We start from the raw sequence: 11,813 nt of genomic DNA on the forward strand, positions 1-11,813 counted from the left end.
TTACCTTGCCTGGCAAGCTATCTTTTTACTGTGAGATAATACGAATGACCCCAAATGACTAGGTGTTAGTCGTGTAGATTTAGGAGGTGTACAGTCTAATTCTTTTTCTTCTTCATTTATCTCAACGATATATTGAGTCTCATTTACTTTAGGAAAGCTTTTGACATGTGAATCGAAGTTGGTTTTTAAAGTTGCTTCACTCCATAGATGTCTCGATGTAGTTATATCCTTCTGAATAGATTTACCATACAATGAATTACCTAATAATTTCATGCAATTACTACCTACGATATTACCTTCTCGTTTATATTTATTTCTTAGATCTCTCAAAATTAAGATATAATCTCTATATGGTGGAGTTTTAAAATTTTCTTCGTATACTATACCATCTAATATTCTAATAATTCGTCCACTGGCTTTAACTATTTCTTGAATATCGACCAATGTTAAAACATCTGAACAGAAACCAGTTTCCTTTTAAAATAGCCAATCTAGGTCTAAATTTCTGCTCATTAAAGAGCAATTTTTCTTCTTCTTTTTTCGGTTGAAAGGTCTCGCGCTTTCCGCTTTTGGATATTCGCTGTCTAAATCTGACATTGCTGAAGTGTATAAACCGTAAGCATCAAAGGCCATTAGTTTAGTACTTTTTATTTAAGTTTTGAATTAACTTCCGTTTTATCTCTTTTACTTTTACTGAATTCTTTAAATAAATCAATTATATTACTACTCTCGAGTTCTGTGTATTCACTTAATACATTACAAATTTCATCCATTTTATTCATTTGAAATGATTTTCGATTTGCCGAAACTCTTCCTCCTTTAATGGATTGTCTGATGAAATATCTTATAAAAGGGTGTGTATGTGAGTAAACTTTTTCTACGTTTTCTTTTTCGGTGTGTTTCGGAACCATTCTAGTAGTTTCATACCATTCTTCTTCAACCATTTCTTTATTGTAATGATATAAATAATACCATCCCTTTAGAGATAAAGAAGGGGCCGTTAGATTATTGGAAACATTCTGAAATACTACTTCTTTCATAACTTTGTTATATTGTATTGGGATTTAAATGTGGAAAGTTATGTTTTATTCTGTCTAACATTTTTCTTAGTTTTTCTAAATTAATTAACGTGCAAGAATAAGGAATGACTTTATTCGTTTTTTTTTGCTATAGGTTTCACAATCCCATGCGTATAAACAATCATCGTGAATGGTTGGAAAAATGTTTAGTTTTAGAGGTGAAACTTGTGTTACCGCATTATCATCTCTACAAGTTCTCCATACATTTTCATCGTAATTATCTTCTATTTCTTTAATGCCTAAGGTTTTGTTATTTCTTTTAATGAGACAGAAATGTGATTTATGTAAGTAAAATACCCAATCTAATTCCTCGGATACTTTCTTTGGTTGAAAATGTCTATGTTTGGGCATATAAATTTGAAAATTAGTATTAAATTTCTTATTGAATTCACAGATTCTAGCAGTTGTCATAACTCCTTTTCTGTTTGATTTTGAAAAACTGTTGATGAAATCTTGAAATTCTTTTGTGTAATCTTTGTTCAAAACATAATTTAAGCACTTTACAAAGCAGTATCCATCGCTTGGTATATAACAATTTATACCGTCATTATATTCATTTATCTTTTTGAGTAGGGTAACACCACTACCCTTTTTTGATCTTTTTATTTCTTTCAAATTGTTTCTACGTAAAATGATTTTTCCTGAGAAATACCAATCAGAGGAATCCGATTTTACATCCACAGTTGCGAAGAAATTGTGAAAAGTTTTGGCATTAAAGCCTACAAATTCCATTTTTTGTTTGTGTCTTCCATCTTGAATTATCTCCATCTAATTCAATTTGCCGTTTAAATGTTGTAAATTTATCAGAGACAAGGTTAATAATACAGGAAAAAAGTTCATTTGATATAAATGTTTCATCGTCTAAAATTTCAATTTTATTCCTATTTTTTAAGCAACTATTTTTAACTAGGAATTTTGATGATATTTCTACATAAAAATTTATCTAAAATTTCATTGAATTTTTCTAATTCTTCAATGGTTATGTTCTTATCTTCTCTCGATCTTTCGAAAAAAATGAATAATTTATTGAGATTTATTTGATATAAAACCTAAAGTAATCAATCCACAAGATGAAGCAGTGATCGCGGCTAATACAGTTGGGACAATTATTGTAAGCATTAATTTACCGGTTACGTCTGTTGCCGCCGTTATCCCTACTGTTAGAACTGTGCTTAGGGTAAAGATTGCAACTGTGCTTAATCAATTCTACTCCATGTTTTTCTGCATTTGTTGAAGTGTTTTAGTTTTTCTTTTAGTTCGTTTTGTTTTTCTATCATGTAGTTTTGTCTGCTTTCTAGTTCCATTTTTAGGTAAATTTAGTGAACTTCTGATAAAGCTGCTATGTGTTTACTATCATCAATAACAACTTTTACAGTTACAAAGGATATTTGTTCTTTCGAATCATTAATCTTATTCAGATGAACTGAAAATTTTGGTATTTTAATAGAGATTGATATATTAACATATGCATCATCATCTCTTATTGTTGGTATCAAAAATTTTTGTTTTTGTTGACTTTTATGAATATCAATTGAGGTAAATATATCATTATTAACAAAATATAGTTTTACTCTGTTGCTCGTAAAAACTCATAACTGCTTGCTTATTTTTGTGGTTCTGGATTTCTACTAATAATTACTGATGGTGGAGTTTCCGTTTCCAATATCATATGAAATTCACTAAATGAAAGAGTATTATTTTCTTTATCTGGTATGATTAACATTCTAAACCTATCTATATATTTTCCACTCGTTTTAATTTCATATAAGTGATCATTCTTTCTGTTTTCGTCGTTAATTTATAATTCTTTAGTTTCTACATTTTCTGTACGATTGATAAACTGAAGAACTTTGCGAGCGTTAAATTGAGAATTAAATGAAAATCCTGAGTTTTGTCCTGAATATTGAATCAACTTTTACCTGCAAAGGAAAAATAATTTCAATCATAAGTTTTCCTTTGAAAACAAAAGTAGAATAATCACCAAGAAACATATTATAGGAATTATTAACACCACTATGTTTATATATATATTTGATGTAATTCCATATTTTTTATATTCATAGTCTTTTGATCTATCAATATTATCAGTAATAGAAGCATCTTCACATCTCAAACTTCCAAATAGACGACTAAAATAATATGATTTATTTTCTTTCTTGAGATACTTTTCTAATGCAACTATATTTTTATCCTGTTGTAAAACTAGGTTATTAATAGTGGTTATCTGTTGTTGAATAACACTATCATCAATATTTTGTATTTGTTGTTGAATATAGGTTTTGATTTCGCTATCATCTATGTTTTGTATTTGTTGTTTAATATTTCTTAGTTCTTTTTGTAATTCACTATTAAGTTTAGTTTCCAGAGCATTTAATTCCTGTTGAATCGTATCTTCATTTTCACATGGAATGTTATCTATTAATTGTTGAATGTCTAATTTTTGTTTTGCAATCTTATCATCTAATTTAGATATTAATGAAATTAAATTTTGTAACTCAGTTATGTTCACTACGTTGACTTTTGGAATAAAACTTATTAAATCTTGCTGTAGTTTAGTAAATTTTTATTATTTAGTTGACGTTTGAAGAATCTTTTCACATTACTTATTTTATCTTCTAAATGTTTTTTTTTTACTTCAATTGAATTTATTTGTTCCCGTAAATATTTCTTGTGAACAGCGTCATTATCATTTTCCGGAGACTTTAAATTAGTTACTTTAAAATTGTTCATATCTAAATCACCTTGAAGAGTATCCCCGATTTGATCCACAAAGTAAGGTTTCGCTTTATTTATCCACGCTGTAGTGTTAGGTTTTTTAGTTTCTAAAGATAAAGAACCTAATCCAAACTTGTTCGCCACTTTTATTGAGTCAAATTTATTAAAATTTTTTTCAAACTGTTTTCCTAATCTTAATTGATATAAAACCCAAAGTGAAAGCTGACCACAAAACGTTTGTTCCGGTAATTGAATTTGAAATATTGGACATTTGATTGGTTAATTAGTCAATTGCACTATCTCTTCAGTTGAAAAACTATAAGTTATTTGAAGAGTCTTTGTAAAAAGCAGGATGATGAACTCCTTTTTGATCGGAAGTATGTATATTTGTTATAGCGTAAAATTTACCTTTCTTATATTTCAGATCATTTATTTCATCTCTCATACAATAATAAAACAGTGATATATTTAACTCATTCGCCCATCTCATAAGTTGAAAGTTTGTGGTTGTATCAGTTCCATATTTATCGAGAAAGATATTCATTTTTAAAAGTCGATTTTTTGAAGTTCGTTTTGATAAAACCTATCTATGATTTGTTCTTTGTCTTGATCAATTAATTCATATGTCGGAGGTGATGTGGTGTTTACTTTATCAACGATGAATATTTCGTTTGTAACGAAACCTTTTTCGAATTTGCTTTTATACTTGAAAATACGAACTCGATCTCCGACTTTAAATTTGGGTTTGATATTTAAATTCTTTATTTCATTTTTGTAGTTATGTTGTGCGTTAATTGACTTTATAATATTTGGATTATTTGAGGCTTGTGTTGGTGTGACACCTATAGATGAATGAATTTTGTTATTGTATTCATCTACAACCTATGGTAATATTTTAAGCCATTTTTGAGATTTCAATTCTGTGAACTTTTTGAATAATTTATTTTTCATTATATTATATCTCTCAATAACTACAGCTTTACCTTCATTATGCTTGCTGTAAATTTCAAATCCCAGAGATTTCATATTTTTATTATAAAATTCACTTCCTTTATTTACCCGGCATCAACTCTATTGACTGGTTCTTCACCTGGTATGGGTTTATTGTTTTCGTCTAAGCGTAGATCTAACCTGGTACTTTAAAACTTTTCCCTTTCCTTTCTTGTAATCTCCTGTTATGCAGTTCTCTTATTAGCTGTAATTCTTTCAACTTATCAGACTTTTTCACTGCGTCGCTTATACTCTTTCCCGCTTCCGCGATTGAGCCGACGGCTTTCACTTCGGATGAAATAAGTGATTTGTTGTTTGAAACAAAGCTATCCACTTTTGGAATTATTGTTTTACCTAGAGAAAATATTGATGAAAAGATGCCGTCGCCCGAATAATCTTCGAATTTGTGTTGTTCGTGTTTTAGAATTAAACTCATCCTATTTTTAAATGAATTAATCTAACGAAGAAATTGTGGTCTGTTTTTTTTTCCAAAAAAGAGTTATCTTCCTTCTAGAAGTTTCTAGACTAAAAATAACATTATTAAAAAACGAGGCTATTAAAAACATGTTAAGCGAAACAAGGAAGTTATTTTATATAAGGGTATTTTTAATATGCTTTTTTCGTTTAATTTAGGGTAAATAGGTTTTTGGGGGTGGGGGTTGATGGAATGTAGGGTGTATAGGTGAAAGAATTTATGGAATGTAGGGTGTATATGTGTAAGAATTTATGAAATGTAGGGTGTATAGGTCTTTTTTAGTGTAAGAATTTATGAAATGTAGGGTGTTTAGGTTTTTTTGGGGGGGCTTTTCAATATGGTTGCACTTTTCCCCCATGGAATGAAATGCAATAATAGCGTAATTTTAACTAAAAATAGCTTAAAATAGAGACGAAAATAGCAGACTGGGTACTTAAAATAATTGTAAACATTTTCTATAATAGCGCAATTTTAGCTAGAAATAGCTGAAAATATAGCCGAAAATAGAAAAGTGTGGACTTTTCAAATTTTTCTAAAATAGCGTCTAATAGCTATCTATTCTCAAATATAATCAACACTTCATAATAATTGCAAAAATAGCGTAATTTTAGCTAGGAATAGATTAAAATAGAGCTGAAAATAGCAGGCTGGGTACTTAGAATAATTTTAAATATTTTCTGTAATAGCGCAATTTTAGCTAGAAATAGCTGAAAATAGAGCCGAAAATAGCAGACTGGGTACTAAAAATAATTTCAAATATTTTCTATAGTAGCGTAATTTTAGCTAGGAATAACTGAAAATAGAGCCTAAAATAGAAAAGTGTGGACTTAAAATAATTTTCAAATTTTTCTAAAATAGCGTCTAATAGCTAGCTATTCTCAAATATAATCGACACTTCATAATAATTGCAAAAATAGCTTAATTTTAGCTAGAAATAGATTAAAATAGAGCCGAAAATAGCAGACTGGGTACTTAGAATAATTTAAAATATTTTCTATAATATCGCAATTTTAGCTAGAAATAGCTGAAAATTGAGTCGAAAATAGAAAAGTGTTGACTAAGAAAAATTCGAATGATTTTCTATTCTGATTTCTAAAATAGAGGCTAGTTTGGGGCTATTCTCGAGCTATTTTCTATTTTAAGTGCTAAACTCAGATCCTGCACCTTCATGGGTGGAAGGCAGTTGAATACCGGTAATGACAATATTTTGAAAACCTCCTCGGTTGAGTTCATTCAAACCATAGGGCCTTACAAGTCAAGTCTATAAATCCCAGTTTGTTATCGAAATCTCAATTTTTTTTAGTTCGAATTTGACACACCTCACTGACTTTAGACTGCACTAGTTGCAGTAACTACCGTGGAGCCTCCTTTATCCGGTTGTCAACAATCTGGAAACCCTGATAACTGCACACTTTTTAATGGGGACGGAATATTTGCTATGTAAAATTACTTGTTAATCCAGGGATTTGGTTTCCTAATAGGGATTTAATCCATTAATTTAATAACATGTAAGCCTTTTCGTTCAATCATACCTGAATACCATTTCTCAGTCAGTAATTCTTCATTGTCATCTTTCGTTCAGTCATACCTGAATTCTATTATGGCTACCTAACACATCTAACGTTAGCTCTACGCAGTTACAGCACAAAAATTTGTATTTAATATAAATAAGCGGAACTCTCAACTGGTTTTTACAATGACACATTGATCTATGTTTAATAAATCATCATTGTGAGAATATGCAATTAATTTAATGATCACGTGTTAGCTATCTTTGGTTCAGTCATACCTGAAAACCAACTTTCAAAACTTATATTTTCGTTCAGTCATGCCCAAATTCCATTATGGCTACAAAACACATTCAACTTTATCGCTACTAAGATACGGCATGAAAATTTTTGTTTCTAAATAACCGAATCCTAATTAAATGTTTTAATGTTATTATCATGCCTTGTATTGAAAAGAAAAATTATAAACAATCTGGATTCTTCATGATGCATTTATAAGGGATGGAAGTGTGCAGATAAACAAGCCTCCACTGTATACTACTTTCCTAGACCTTCTATATTGGCAACGTTATTTTTAAACGCCCTTCAGTCCGTCCATCCACAATTGCTCGTAAACTCTCTATAAGGCACAATTCTTGACTGATTTCGACGAAACTTGGTATGGTTGTTTGTAATCACCCAAAGATGGGCCCTATTGAAAATCAGAAAAATCAAAAAATATTTAGTATGAGTTATTGCCCTTGTTCTTGAAAACGCGTTCAACTTTTAGTCTGTTAACGCTCTAAAAGAAACAATTCTTGAGGGATTTTGCCGAAACTTAGTGTGAGTGTTCGTAATCACCCAAGAATGAACCCTATTGAAAATCAGAAGAATTGAAAAATATTTAGTATGAGTTATTGCCCTTGTTCTTGAAAACGCGTTAAATTTTTAGCTCATAAACCCTCTAGAAGGCACAATTCTTGACAGACTGTGACAAAACTTGGTGTGATTGTTCTTAAAGGTCAAATTCAACGAAAATAAAACCCCTCCGAGGATAGCCCATCCCCGGCAAATGTTAAAAATTAAAAAATCCGTCCGATTGCGAGTTCTGAATGTTGTCACATAGTCACGCTACACCTGCTTAAAAATGTTGACAGTTTAGACTGAAATACGTCCTCTTTTTGTTACGACATGAGAGCCATTCGAGAACCCGTGCGAAATTTACTGAGGCCTACTTCTACTTGACTGGATCTAGGCATGGCTCATTTCATCGATAATAGTGATAGTGAGGGCGAAATTCCAGAGGTAGATTTGTCAATACGAATTCAACCCTATATGTTCCATCCTGTACGAGAAAATCTGCAAAGGGAAAGTGACGATTCTTCTAGCTCTAGCTCTTCTGAAGACACGGACGAGGAAGCGTCACAAGGCGAAAGTGAAAGTATTTGGTAGGCTATAAAATATTATTTATTTACTAATTCATTATTATTCCAAAGTATCTGTACATTTTATTATTTTTTCAATTTCTAACCAAAAGCCATCTGGTAAATTTATTTCTTCAAATAGCACCAAATGATAAAATAAGTCACATGATATTATCCCAGGTAAATACGGAAGGAAAGTGAAGGTAGACTTGGAATTATTTGGCTCTACTCTACCGTGGTCACAAATTCAGTGGTATATCAAAATCTGTCGATTTTTATTAAAGTTATTTAATATATTGAAACTAGTATTCCAATTCTCATAAAATTAATGAAGACAGTAAATGATCATTATTCAGCCTTTCAGGTGCAAGTGACATTTATGTTTAGCCTATATCATTATTTAAAGGTGCTAATAGTAATGTGTAGGAATTAATTTGCTCCCATGTTCTTATTATTATTCAGGTGCAAATGTGAAAAGTGCAGATTAGTAGTACTAGACGTTTCAATTTGGTCGCACAGGGATTCCCCCATTCCATTTCATTTTATGGGGAAAATGCAACCAAATTTCAAACCCCCAAAAAGACCTAAACACCCTACATTCCAGCAATTCCCTCTCAAAAAGACCTTAACACCCTACATTTCATAAATTCTTACACCAAAAAGACCTAAACACCCTACATTTCATAAATTCTTACACCAAAAATACATTCAATCAATTCCTACATTCCATCAAAAAAAAGCATATTAAAAATACGGTTTTTAATAGCCTCATTTTAAGTAATGTTATTTTTAGTCTAGAAACTTCTAGGATGGGAGATAACTCTTTTTTTGGAAAAAAAACAGACCACAATTTTCTACTCAATTTTTAAACCTTAAAAATGGCAAATAAAATATTAGATCCAATCTTTAGATTATACGATCCGATTCGTTATTCATTTAACAAGAAAAAAGAAGATTATATTATCATCTCACCGACTGTTGGTTCTAAATCCCAATTGAATGATGGTGGTATAATTACCTTCGAAATAAATTCATTATTGAATTGGTTGCTTCTTTCCGATGCTTATTTCAGATGTGATTTCAAAATTAAAGATGGAACTCCCAATGAAAATCGTGTTCCACAAACTAATACAACGTTAGAAAACAATTTCTTTCCATCTTTATTTAGCGAGATGGTTTTGGAAGCTGGTTCAAATCCGATAGAAACAATTTAACACCCTGGGGAATTCGACACAATGTTGAAAACAGTTTTATATCTTAAAGATTTCGATTCAGTCTCAGGTTGGATACCCGATGTTGGCGATGAAAGTGTTTTAAATCTTGCAAATGATGCTGATTTAGCTAGAATGAGAGTTGTTGCTCGAAACACAATAGAAAGAGTAGCACGAGCAGCTAATCGTGGATTCGAAAAACGAGTACTTCAGTATAATAATGTTGTTGAGAATAATAGGTGGGGTGATTACGTAAATTGGAAATTATATCCTTTATTCGGTCTGTTGGAAAAAGAAAAGTTTCCATAGGGTTACCATATAAAATTCATCTACAAAGAGAAATCAATGATGATAAGATATTCTTTGGAGATCAACTGAAGTAGAAACGAGAATATTCAACTCATTAACTAAAGATATTGAAATAGCTGTTCTTCATCGTAATACGGTAGGTAGCATGACTTTAACTGGAGAATCCACCACGTGGCCAATCACTAACACTATTAAACCAGCAAGATATTTAATGGTTGGTTTCAAGAACTTACCAAACTCTCAGATTAATAACAATAATGTCTTTAGAGTGGCAATGAACCAAACTCAAGATCCTTTAATCCATAAAGTTCAAGTAAGATTAAACAATGATAATTATCCTAACCAACCTTTAACAATTAATCCAACCACAAAGGATTATAATGAATTGTATAGAAACTATAAAAATATGTGTGAATTATTTGGAAATCTACCTCAGTTTGAATATGTAGATTTTGCACTTAATCATCCAATCTTCTGTTATGATCTATCAGCTCATCAAGAAGATCTTTTCAAAACAGGAGTCAACATAAATATTCATATTGAAAAAACACAAGGAGATGTAACTGGTTATTGTTTACTACTCGAAGAAGCAAAACATTTAATTAAAATAGCAGATAGAAGAATGATAAGAATTGAGTAAAAAATATACTCTTAAAAATGAAAGTAGAAACTTTAGTTATGAAAATAATAGAAGCTATTGAAACAGATTACCCAACTGTAATAACTTTCAACGGTAAAAAATCAACATAACTAAAAAACTTATTGATAAATACAAATATTGTAAAGTCAGAGATGATATAGAGTTAGAAAGATTTGACGCGAACACAAAGGAAGGTGGATTTTTACCTTTCCTACTACCTTTAATATTTGCTTGTATTACTGCAGCGGGTGTAGCAACTGGTGGGATATCTGCCGCAGTAAGTTCTGCCAGAGAAAAGAAAATTGCTGCAATAAAAGCTGCCGACGAAAAGAAAGTAGCTGAAGTAAAAGCTGCTGAAGAACGTAGACACAATTTAGCAATGGAAAAGTTGGCAGCAGAAGAAAAGAAAGGTTCAGGAGTGGCAGATATATTAGGAACAATTAAAGAATTTGGAAAACGATTTGGGGAAGAAACCAAGAAAACTGTTAAACAAGGATTAAATAAATTAGTAGATAGTATTGACACAGTAGAAGTCAAAGTCAAATATAAGGGTAATGGAATATTTTTAAAAAACATACACACTGGAGAAGGAATATATCTTTCAAAGTATAAAGGAGAAGGAGTGATTTTTGGAACAAAATAAAATAATAAAAAATGGGAAAGAAATTCAAACATTCAGAAATATTTCCTAGTAACCCAATGTTTATGTGTATATGTGGTAGTTCCGGTTCTAGGAAAACTCATCTCACTTTTAACATGTTGACAACACCAAACCTTTTAGATTTCGATTCTTTGTATATCTACACAACAACACCAGAGCAATCGTATTATCAATTCCTCAAAGCTTTCAATCCAACGGATTAAAAGTTTTTCTTACGAAAAATGTTAATGATCTAGACTTGTCTAATATTGATAGCAATCGAAAGAACTTACTATTGTTTGACGATTGCGTAGCGCAAAGAAATCATGCTGTTCAACAAGAATTCTTCACGAAAGGAAGACATCACAACTGTCACTGCATATACCAATCCCAATCTTTTTACGGGATGTTCATTAGAAAAAATGCAAATTGTTTTTTATTATTTGAATTAAACGATAAAGATTTATCTCAAATCATTCAGTCGATAAATCACGGAATGGATAGAGATACATTCAAAAAAGTTTGTAAAGCTCAATGGAGAAACCCAGATGATCATGGATATGTATTTGTAAATACTAGAAAACCTGCGGGTGAAAGAGTTATGATCGACATATGTTAATTTTATTTTTTTAAAAATGAGTAGCGGTTGGAATAATATAAAGACCCAAGTTGAAAATAAAAGATTACAACAACTTGGATTAACAGAAAATCTACAAACTCTATTTCAACCAATATTAAAATCTCAAGAGGATATTACAAAGAAATTAGCTTTAGAATATAAACCTCCTATAGAACCCTCACCTCCTATAGAACCTCATCACCCCAAAGCGATTGAATATAGTG

General features: G+C 30.8%; 3 protein-coding genes across 3 annotated transcripts; 1 reads left to right on the forward strand and 2 right to left on the reverse strand.

Moving 5' to 3' along the window:
* Positions 1 to 1,811, reverse strand: LOTGIDRAFT_162615 (hypothetical protein; the record flags this gene model as incomplete). The annotated part of the gene is made up of 2 exons (XM_009058630.1): positions 1 to 474; positions 1,254 to 1,811. 2 exons carry the CDS (start codon positions 1,809 to 1,811, stop codon positions 1 to 3), a joined length of 1,032 nt encoding a protein of 343 aa, XP_009056878.1.
* Positions 1,812 to 3,021: 1,210 nt separating this feature from the next.
* Positions 3,022 to 4,338, reverse strand: LOTGIDRAFT_162616 (hypothetical protein; the record flags this gene model as incomplete). Its single annotated transcript, XM_009058631.1, has 3 exons — positions 3,022 to 3,624; positions 3,714 to 3,901; positions 4,203 to 4,338. 3 exons carry the CDS (start codon positions 4,336 to 4,338, stop codon positions 3,022 to 3,024), a joined length of 927 nt encoding a protein of 308 aa, XP_009056879.1.
* A 5,067-nt stretch (positions 4,339 to 9,405) lies between these two features.
* On the forward strand, positions 9,406 to 10,973 carry LOTGIDRAFT_162617 (hypothetical protein; the record flags this gene model as incomplete). The annotated part of the gene is made up of 3 exons (XM_009058632.1): positions 9,406 to 9,620; positions 9,751 to 10,326; positions 10,481 to 10,973. The coding sequence occupies 3 exons, from the start codon at positions 9,406 to 9,408 to the stop codon at positions 10,971 to 10,973; spliced, it is 1,284 nt and encodes a 427-aa protein (XP_009056880.1).
* Positions 10,974 to 11,813: the final 840 nt, after the last annotated feature.

The sequence above is a fragment of the Lottia gigantea genome (assembly GCF_000327385.1).
Source record: "Lottia gigantea unplaced genomic scaffold LOTGIsca_35, whole genome shotgun sequence".
Classification (NCBI taxonomy): Eukaryota; Metazoa; Mollusca; class Gastropoda; family Lottiidae; genus Lottia; species Lottia gigantea.